General features: G+C 57.3%; 1 protein-coding gene across 4 annotated transcripts in view; it reads right to left on the bottom strand.

Annotated features, from left to right (window-relative positions):
- Positions 1-224: 224 nt before the first annotated feature.
- Positions 225-10,533, bottom strand: part of ANKFY1 (ankyrin repeat and FYVE domain containing 1) — a 44,411-nt gene continuing 34,102 nt past the window's right edge. For all 4 annotated transcript variants that reach the window (XM_031957372.1, XM_031957373.1, XM_031957374.1 and 1 more), the window contains 8 exons: positions 10,291-10,491; positions 9,662-9,838; positions 9,055-9,202; positions 8,859-8,949; positions 8,040-8,164; positions 7,700-7,846; positions 7,488-7,578; positions 225-3,135 (listed from right to left, as the gene is read on the bottom strand). In XM_031957372.1, the coding sequence (XP_031813232.1) occupies positions 3,003-3,135; positions 7,488-7,578; positions 7,700-7,846; positions 8,040-8,164; positions 8,859-8,949; positions 9,055-9,202; positions 9,662-9,838; positions 10,291-10,491 (1,113 nt within the window). In that variant the 3' untranslated portion in view covers positions 225-3,002. The remainder of the gene's footprint in view (positions 3,136-7,487; positions 7,579-7,699; positions 7,847-8,039; positions 8,165-8,858; positions 8,950-9,054; positions 9,203-9,661; positions 9,839-10,290; positions 10,492-10,533) is intronic.

The raw sequence follows: 10,533 nt of genomic DNA, 5'->3' as shown, positions 1-10,533 counted from the left end.
CGGCCCATCCCTGGGCCCGTGGGCCGTCCAGCGGGCTTGGGGCTTCCCGCATCCTCTGGGGGGGGGGCGACGCGTCACCCGATTTCACAGCGGGAGCCTGAGGCACAAAAGGAGTCACGAAGAGTGGCCGGAGCCAGGAGTGGACATGCCCAGTGTTGCAGACTCGACCTTGCGACCCAAGCCTTACAAAGCCTCCCCGGACGCTGACCACTGCACACACGCTGTTACCAAAGGCTTTCATTTTAATGTACATGGTTGATGCCGTTCTAGGATTATCACAAGGAATCGGTACAGTTAATGCAAATATCCATTTGGAAAAATACATTCTATTCCACAGACTCCACGGGGACCCCAGCCGGTGATCGCCTCCTGCCCGGGCCTCCGCCCCCCTTTGGCCCAGGACCCCAGAGCGGGGGTTGCAGGGCCACCGGGGGCCTTCGTCGCTAAGACTCGGCCCAGTGTGAAGCCCCCGGAAAGAAGCTGTGGAGGCGTGAATCTGCAGTCTTTAAGGCATCTAGAAGGGTAATGGGGAGCAAGCTCCAGCCAGTCTGTGCCCCTCCACACCACGAAGGGAAAACAAGGCCTTGGAAATCCATTAGGGGAGCGCCCTGCCCTGCCCCCGCCGCCTTCCTTCCCCCCGGGGGTTTTGTGCTTTGCCTTCCGGGGCCCCTTTTCCTCCTCGCTCCTGGGCCTTTTCCTCTTTACCCCTAGCTAGATCGGGATGACCACTGGACTCGTGGCCGGGCCACAGACAAGGAGCCACCAGTCAGAGGCTGGATCTGCTCCCTCTGACGCCCTCTCACCGTGGGGGCCGTGCTGGGGACGGAGAGCATGAAAAAAGGGAATTCACACTGGGACTCCAGGTCCGGGCGTGGGGGACTAAACCCTGACCACATGGTCCAAATGAGGCAAAAAGAACCCCAACTGACCGAAGCGCCCGTGTCCCTTGCCTCGTCCCCTCCGGGGCGCCCGGTGGAGCTCAGGGTCCCCTGCCTGCCGCTGGTCCCAAGCATGAGTTGGGGATGGGCCTGGCTTGGTCACCCCTTTGTGAGGGCTCTGGGCCTTTCCAGCTGTGACTGAGGAGGATCTGTGTCCTCCCGGGGCTGCCCAGAGCCGCTGCCCAAACAGTGCTTAGAGCAGCCCGGAAGTTCCGAAGGCGCCCGGGAAGGCCGTTTGTGCCCTGACCGCAGGTGCCCACGTGCCCGTGGCAGAGCCCGGGCTGCCCCAGATGCCCCCCCAAGCCTGAGTGTGGGGTACGGGGGGCAGGCTGAGCTGCAGCGTCCGGACTGACCCTGCCCGCCCACAAGCACGCATGTGCCCGCACACTCCCACAGGTGATTCAGACCCAAGTGTTAACGACAAGGCAGGAGGCGGCGGCAGAAGTGGATGGAGGCTGGGGCTGAGCCCCGGAACATAATTCGAGGGATTTGGATTAAAGAATGAAGTATGACTTACAAAACTCGAGAACATGGTTTCTTATGAGGCAGATGCCCAAACGCCCGAGGGCCTCCAGCATGGAAGCGGGCTGGGGGCCGCAAAGGGAGGGGGCAGTGTGGGGACATGGCACAGGCTGGCATCCCTGACTCCTCGCCACCCAGGGGGCAGGTTCTGGTTTCCAGCAGGCCCCGCGTGGAAGGCGACAGCCCGGAACAAATGGTCCCGAATGAACTTTTGTGCCAAACACGACGACCACGGACAAACTCTGGCCTGAAACACGCGTGTGTTCTTTCTAAAGCACAAAAACAGCCCAAGTAGCGCGTGTTTCTGACACTGCGCTACATATCACAGTGTGCGTGGATTGGCGCGTGTGCGCGTGTGTACGCCTGCGGGCAGCACCCACGTACAGCAACAGAAGCACACCCGCCACAGCTCTGGAAGCAAGCGAGAGTCCGGGGCCGTCGGTCCCTCCACGCTCAGCCGGCCCAGTGACACGCTGCCCTATGGGGCCGGGGCTCGGCGGAGAAGCCGAGGAGGCAGAGGAGACGGTTCCTCTTGTCACGAGCACTTCTGGGGTAGGGGGGAAGGCAGCCTCCCTTGCTGTAACAGCCTCATCTTTGAGAAAGGGCACAACGCCCATTCTCCTTCCCAGTCCTCAGGGAGGGGGCCACCACAAAGTTCCTCTGGCCTTTGGGGACCACACTGAGGAGGAGAGGACCAGGAAAAGGGGGGTGGGACCCTGGCGAGGGATGGAGGACCCATCTCTTCTTGGCCTCTGGAGCCACATGAATGAAACAGTCCAAAAAAAATGCCCCATGTGGGATAAACACGGGTCTTTCTCGCCCTGACCAGGAGCGGGGGGTCACGTGGGCTCCAGGTTTTCTGTGTGGGTGTGCGCACGGGCTGGGATGCAGCGCGAGACCCACCAGCGTCACCACCTCGAGTACACGGCTCCCTCCTGGTGTCCACCGGGCAGGGGCACCTCCGGGGAGCGGCCCCGCACCCCAAACGTGGTGGAGAAGGGCAGCCTGCTGCCTGTGCACCGAGCGGGAGAGCGGGGATGCCCCCTGGTAAAGCTTTCTGTTGTTAAGGCCACTTTTTCCCTGGCAATCCTTCTGTGAACCCTGTTTACAAAGTGCCCGCTAGCACTACTGAGCTGTGGGAAGGCTTCCTGGCGGGAAGAACCCACCGGGGAAGCCCACGGCCGCACACAGTCGGCTCGAGCCGCGGCTAGCCCGGCCGAGCTATCTCGGCCTCCTCCCTTACCCCAGGCCTCGACACCGGGCTCTCTGGGGGATCTACTGCAGTCAAACTCACCGTCTTGCTTCAAGTGGTCCATTCCAATTTAAACCTCGGCTGAAATCGGTCATAGCCTGATACAATGACAATCGTACAAATCATTGGTAGTAGAGTAAATCACTAGGGGTCCTTAATTTTTTTCAGTCTGTTGCCGGAGGGAGGCAAAGGCCGTCGCCACTGCCTTCCCCCTCTCCCTGGCTGCGGGGCTGGCGAGCTGGGCTGCTGCTGGGGCCGAGGAGAACAGAGCCAGGGTGGTCCCCGGCTCCCTACGAGACCCCCCCCAGGGTCAGAACGTCGAAGCAAATGTTGCAGACTCTCACGGGCTTGTTCAGGTCAAACTTGATGATGGGGATCTCCTTGGTGGAGCACTTGTGGCAAAGGAGGCGTCCACAGTGCCGACTGTGGGAGCAAAGAGAGGAGGGAGAGGCACGTGAGGGGAGGCCCCGGGCCTGCCGGGTCAGCCAAGTCCTCCACAGTGGACACAAAGTGCCAGGAGGGACCCCCACAGGCATGGCCAGGGCCCGGAACCAGGTGTCCGAGCCTGGCTGGGCCCCAAGATGCAGGGCAGATCTCGCCCGCTGGACCAGAACCTCAATTGAGCATATGGATGGTCCCAATGGTGCTCACTAGCCTGCCCTTGAGAAGGAAGGCCACTATACCAGGAAGCCTGGAGAAGCTGGAGAGACAAGCCCTTTCCCACTCACTCTCATCACTCAACTGAGCAAACTCAGTGGCTGTAATGAGCCCTCCTCACTCCCAAGGCTGAGCCATTCTTAGGGATCTTGGAAAAGGTGAAGAGGGGAAGGTTTCAATCAAAGGAGAGAGGGGGGAGTCTGCCCAGAATTCCAATCATTAAGGGCTGCTTGATGAACCAAGTCCAGGGTTCCTTCCTCCCTCCGACAGCCACGGCTAAATGTCTTGCAGATTTAGCTTTCTTGTCTGCTCTCTCAGATCTGAAATCCCCTCAAAAAAGCACGGACTCCTCCTTACCCCAAAAGGGAAGCAGTGCCACGTGAGGTCAGCTGGCCAGATGAGGGGGAGGTTAGACAAACAGTACTTTACCCATGGGTTACAGTGAGGCTTTTGCCCACTTAGGGTCAAGAAGAAGAGAGAGGAGTGAGCTGCTCATCTACTTGAGATGTCCTAGACCCTGGCTAAGACATCTTCAGGAAGAGATCCACGCTAACAAGAGTCACATGGAAAAAATGTTCCAAATAACTAAAAATTAGATAAAGGCAAATTAAAGCAACTCCGAGGTTTCATCTCAAACCCATCAGAATGACAAAGCCAGAAAAAAGTAAAATGCCAGATGCCGGTGGGACTGTGGGAAGTGGGCACGTTAATACGCTGTCGGTGGAGCTGTGAATTGTTCTGATCATCTTGGGGAGCAGTCAGGAACCGTGGCCCCAAAGCCACTCGTGTGGCTACCCTTTGACCAAGACAGACCGCGAAAGCAGCAATGACATGGGAACTAAGGTCATGCCCATCACTGGGGAACGGCCAAAGAAATGAATGTCATGGAATCTTATTTACTGTAGGAAATGCTAAATGGCAAACTTCAGGAAAAACTGGTAGGATTTTAATGAGCTGATGTCCAGTGCAGGGAACAGAAGAAGGAGAATAAGCCACATGGTAAAAAATGACCTCCCTCCAGAGCTAATGATCTCTGACCTGTCATATCTGACAGCCTTTCCTCAGACCTCCTCCTTTGTGCCCTCTCTGCAGCTTTGGACACCATCCATCACTTCCCTGTCTACCAGCTCCTCCCCAACTGCCTACAAATCCACTGGTGGGAGTCTCCTCCCCTGTCCTCCAAAAAGCTTTATCTGATCCACCCCTCATCATTAGCTCTCTCCTATCCTTCTTCCCTTTTGTGGCTAAATTTGAAAAGATTGTCTCCAAAAAGTCTCCATTTCCTTTCTTCTTCTTTTCTCAACTCATCATTCAAATGAAAATGCTCTCTCTGAAGTTGCCAAAATTCAACTTCCATTTTCCAATTCTCATCCTGAACTCTCTGCTGATCACTTTCTCTCTCTTCCGGTTTTCTCCTAATTGACTTTTCCTTCTCAGTTCCTTTTGCTGGATCTTCATCCAGATCATGCTCAGTAACTCTGGGTATCTTCCATATCTTGTCTATTTTACACACACCCCGCCCTCATCATCTCTCCTCTATTTCCCCTCCACTGCATGTCTTGTCTATTTCACCTCTGCAGCAACTCCCACCTTTCTAACTTCTGCAGCATCTCTCCTCCATTTCCCCTCTGCAGCACCTCTTCTATTTCCCCTCTGCAGCATCTCCTCTATTTCACCTCTGCAGTATCTGTCCTCTATTTCACCTCTGTAGCATTTTCCCTCTATTTCACCTCTGCAGCATCTCTCATCTATTTCACCTCTGCAGCATCTCCTCTATTTCCCCTCTGCAGCAACTCCCACCTTTCTAACTTCTGCAGCATCTCTCCTCTATTTCCCCTCTGCAGCATTTTCCCTCTATTTCACCTGCACAGCATCTCTCCTCTATTTCACTTCTGCAGCACTTCTCTCCTGTCCCTGTCCCCTGACCTGGTGCAAGGCTCCCTTACCTCACAATGAGACTCCTACTGCTGGGGTTGGGAGAGGAGGGTAGATCTGTCTGCCTCAAGTCTCTCTCCACTCCAGTTAATCCTACGCTCAGGTGTTAAAGCGATTTTCCTAAAACACAGGACTAATCATATCACTTTTCCCAAGTCTTCTTGCCCCCACAAAAATAAATAAACACACATTCAACAAACTGCAGCGTCTCTCTATTGCCTCCAGGAGCAAATACTAAAATTTCTAATTGGATTCTAAAGTTCTTCATGACCTGCTTCCTTTGAACTTTCCAGGCTTCTTACACCTGACTCCGCCGGCACTTCTGGATATTCCTAAAACAAGACATTTTACACTCCAACTCTTGAGTATTTTCAGTGGCTGTTCTTTCCTTCTTGAGTTCTTTTCCCTATTCAACTTCATCTCTTAGATTCCCTGGAATCCTTCAATCAACCGATAAATTGATAAACACTTATTAAGCAGTTACTATGTGCCGGGCACTGTGCTAAATGATGGGGGACACAAAAAGAGGCAAAAGATAGTCCCTGTTCTCAAGGATACACTCTAATAAGGAAGAAAAGCAAAGCTATACAGAGGATAAACAGAAAATAATGAACAGAGAGAAGGCACTAAAATTAGGAGAGATTGGGGAAAGCTTCTTGTAGAAGGGAGATTTTAGTTTGGAATTAAAGGGAAACCAGGGAGGTCGGTAATCAGAGCAGAGGTTGGGGAGCATTTCGGGCACAAAGGCCAGGCCGAGAGTACTGAGCCCAGAGATGGAGAGAGAGGCTTGTTTGTGGCATAACGCGAGCTGAAGTCACTGGGAATAAAGTATAAAACTGGAAAGGTGGGAGGGGGTGGTCACAAGGCTTCAAAAGCCAAACGGAGCGTGTTATATATATTTGGTCCTGGAGGCACTAGGGAGCCCCTGGAGTTTACTGAGTAGAAGATTTGTGTGAAGTGATCAAAGTGAGCTTTAGGAAAATCCTTTCAGGGATTGGATGGGAGAATTCCATCCAATGGAGGAAGGGAGGAGTGGGGAGAGCCTTGTGGCAGGCAGAGCCCTCAGCAGGTTATTGTAATGGTTCTGGAGTGAGGGCTCAGCTAAAGTTCCATCTCCAACACTCATTCTCGATCCTCCTTCACCCTGCTGCTCTTCTGCCGAAACAACCTTGAATCCAGCCTTTCTCTTACTTTGGCTATCTAGATCTCGCTCACGTTAGACCGGGGCTTCTTGGGGGCAGGATTGCGTTTTCTGCTTCCCTCTGCACCCTTAGCAGGAGCTCTATAAATGCTGCTTCTTTTCTCTGCCCCTAGCTAGCAGTTAATTAGTGCTTACTGACTAACCCTCATCAACATAATGCACCCCACCCCCCCCAGTTCCAGAGGATGGACGAAAGGACATAAAGGGGTTAGCCGAGGGTCCCCAGCACGGCAGCCAGTTTAGAGCAGGCCTGGGGAACCTTTGTTCTGCCGAAGGCCATTTGGATATTTATAATGTCATTTGTGGGCCAGCAAAATTATCAACGTACAGAACTCGAGCAGCGGCCGTGGTCACCTGCAGTTTCCTGGCCAGGGCCAGACCAGATGACTTTGGGGCCCTCGTATGGCCCCTGGTTTAGACCGACTGTGGATCCGCGGGGGAGCCCCCCACAAGAGGGAGCGAAAAAAGCCAGGGAGGATCAGTTAGGGGAAGCATAACAGGTGACAGCTGGAGGGCTGCCAGAAGGGGGGACATGTACCGGCTGGCCCAGACTGGGTTTGGATGTCAGGAAGCCCCCGCTTATGAGACCCGTCCCTGCAACTGCAAGGATCGTCTCATCGGCAGGTGGTGAGCTTCCCCCTCCCGGGAGGTCTTCAAGCAAAGGGAAGATGGGCACAGGGATCAGGCCTGGGTTGGACCAAAAGAACCCTGAGAGGCCAGTGACCTGCCCCTTGCCTTCCTCTGGGCTCAGAAATCTCCAGGGTCCTGAGGGACCAGTCATGGTTCTCACTAGCTGGGGTCTCTGGAGGTTTACAGAGGGACCATCCCACCCACACCTTCATTTCCTGGCTCTGCCTGCCGGGGGACCCAGTTTGGGGGGGCCTGGCCTGGCTCAGAGGGCCCGGCTCCAACCATCGTGCTCCCTTGGCCCTCTCTGCCTCTTACTCGGCACCCACCCCAGGCAAGGGCGGCCCAGCCTCACCAGTGATGCTTCCGTGTCGTGACCCCAAACTTGGCCGCACACTCGTAGCAGTTGGAGCCATCGCACCACGGAGGTTCCTTGGAGAGCATGTCTGAAGTGGGAGACAGCCAGACGGGGCCCGTTAAATCCTGGCTCCCAGGGGTCCAGGACCCGCCGGGTGCCCGGGGGATGGGCAGCATGGGGGAGGGAAGAGGCAGGCGCAGCCCACTCACCCAGGAGCCGGAACAGGAGCTGCTTCGTGGCCACCTGGTAGTTGAAGATGTTGACTCCCTGGTTGTTGTGAGCGCCCAGGCGAGCCCCCGCGCGCACGATTGCCCGGCACAGGTTGGCATTGCCTTTCATGTAGGCCAAAAGCAGCACTGAAACGGGCAGAAGGGCACAATGGGCACCCCCGCAGGCAGCCGGGGCCTCGCCGCCATCCCCCGGGTGTGGCCAGCAGCCCGCCTTGCCCCGGGTGCTGCGGAACAGCCTCGCCTTGGCTCTTTGAGCCCAGCCTTTCTGCTTCCACGTGAGGCCGACACGGAGGCAAGCCGTCCCGGGCCGTCCCCTCACCTGTGTTCCCTTCGGCATCGGGTTTGTCCAGTGGGTACTCGGGCATGCACTCCAGGAAGAGCTCAAAGATGGCGGCCGCGTTCTCCTTGCCGTAGTGGCCCAGAATGTGTAACGGTGACTGGCCCCTAAAGAGAGGCGGGGGCAGGGAGGGGGGTGTCGGACTTCGCTGCTTTGGAGGCCAGGCCCTTCCCACAAGGGATGTCCCGGGGCTGAGCTGGGCAGAAGAGGGACAGACCCACCTGAGCAGGCTCAATTAACAAGCACTGATTGAGTACTTACTGTTTCCAGAGGAGGGGACTACAAAGAAAGGCCAGAACTGGCTCCCTGACCATGGGGGGGGGGGGGGGTCTGCTGTGGATGAGAACGGGGGGGGTGTAACCATAGAGTGACCCTGGGAGGGAGGGGGGGCACTGCCAGGGACTTGCCCCAGCCGGTCCTCCAGGCACAAACAAGATTAACAGAGGGGAGAGGGGAGGCGGGACCTGGCGAGCCTGAGTGCAGCTCAGGTGTGGGACGTCTGCTGTCGGAGACAGACTGGGCAAGTGACTGACCAAGAGAAGGGAAAGAGGCAGAAGGGTCCCAAGTCTGGGGCCGAGGAGGGCGGGCCCAGGTCAGAGGCATCCAGTGGAGAAAGGGGACGGTGCCGTACGCCAATCACGCAGGGAAATGGGGTGACAAAGGGAAGGCCCCACTTCCTCCCTGGCCTGCTGGCACAACCACAGCCCTTCCCCCAGGGCAGGCGGGGCCTTCTGGCCCACAGGCTCCAGGCCCTCCCCCATTCCCCCCAGGACGGAACTGCTGCCCGCAGGTGCCACTCACCTGAGATTGAAGGCCTCGGCATCCACGCTGCACTCGGTCAGGAGGGCCCGGATGGTGCTCAGCCGACCATGCATGACCGCAAGATGGAGAGCTGCAGCGAGAGGCAGGCGTCCGCGTGACCAGAGGCTGTCCGGACGGGGCCCCCACCCCCGGGCCTCCCTCCTGTGCCCCCCTGGCCCAAGGCCGGTCACCTTACCGTTATTCCCGTTCTCATCCACAGCAGAGAAGTCGACCCCGTTCTCCAAGAGCACCGAGCAGATGGTGGGCAGGTCCTGCTGGGCGGCCAGGTGCAGGGCGGTCTGGCGGTGCTTGGTCAGTTCATTCACCTTGGCCCCTGCAAGAAGCTGGCACGAGAGCTGGGCGTGAGCGCGGCTCACCCCAGCACGGGCACCTCCCCTCCATGACAGCTGCCTCCCTGGGGGCTCTGAATGCCCATTGAGGAGCCGGGACAGCACAATGGTGCCTGGGGCCCAACAACGCTGAGAGCACTGGTGCTGGACCCTTGGGCTCTCCCTGACCACCCCCCTACTGCAGCCAGTGTGGGGGCCACAGTGCCCGGAGTCCTGGAGGCAGGCAAACCTGAGTTCAAATGCAGCCTCTGACAGCGAACCTCCATCTGTCACAGTTTCCTCGACTCTAACTCATGGGCAACAACTGTCTCTCAGCCATAAGGCACTTGGCACAGTGCCTGCCACCCATCAAGCAGTCCTCGTGCCCTTTGCTCAGGGGGCTCAGGCTGCCCCCCTCCCTCCCCACACCCCAGGCCCTTGGAGGGCAGGGGGGGCCCAGCTCCCAGAGCGTACCAGGTTGCGGACAATGATCTCAGACCCCGCCTGGACTGCCAAGTGGAGGGGAGTCAGCTTTGAGGCGTCCTGGACTCGGGAGTTCACGTTGGCCTGGACGCTGATGAGGAACAGCACGCTCTCGATGTCTGAGTTCTGCACAGCCACGTGGAGGAAGTTCCGGCCCTTGTTATCTACCTGCAATGGGGAGCACGGTCGGTGAAGGGCAGGGAGCACAGGGGTGCCCGCCTCGGCAGAGACCGGGACACCAACCTTCAGGGGGGCTCCCGTGTGACCCTTCTGCCCTCCGCACCTTTGGACTGTGCCTCAGCAGGGAGGGAGACACACATCCGGGCACACGCGGGCACAACCGGAGAGCAGGGAGCGTGGGAGAGCGGGCGCCCGGCCCAGAAATAGCCAACATTCCCAAGGCCCGAGCAGGAGGGCCCGAGGGGCTTTCTGCCCCCATGACAAACATCCAGGCAGTTCCAGCAAAACAGGCTGAAGCTGGGAACGCACAGCAAAGAGCCTTTTCTAAACAATTCCGCACATGGCTGACACTCTCCCCCACGTGCACACGCTCACACGTAGGCCTTCCCCCCACCCCCCAAGCCCCAGTCTGGTCGGACTGCCCCGCCCTGCTTGCCCACCTGTTCAGCAGCCCCTGGCTCTCGCTTCAGGATGGCTTCTGCTGCCTTGTTGTTCTTGTAAGTCATTGCACAAGCGAACGGGGTCAGACCTTGGCGGTCCCGGACGTTCAGGCGGATGTCAGGGTGGGAAATCAACAATTGGATGATGACGCTCTGCTGGTTGCTAATAGCAACATGAATCGGTGTCCGCCCCTCAGCATCCTGGAGGGAAGCCAAGAATTGCTTTCTTTTTCTTTTTTAATA

This window comes from Sarcophilus harrisii, chromosome 3 (assembly GCF_902635505.1).
Source record: "Sarcophilus harrisii chromosome 3, mSarHar1.11, whole genome shotgun sequence".
Lineage (NCBI taxonomy): Eukaryota > Metazoa > Chordata > Mammalia > Dasyuromorphia > Dasyuridae > Sarcophilus > Sarcophilus harrisii.
The sequence above is the reverse complement of the archived record's forward strand: the minus strand, read 5'-3'. Positions and strand labels throughout refer to the sequence as shown.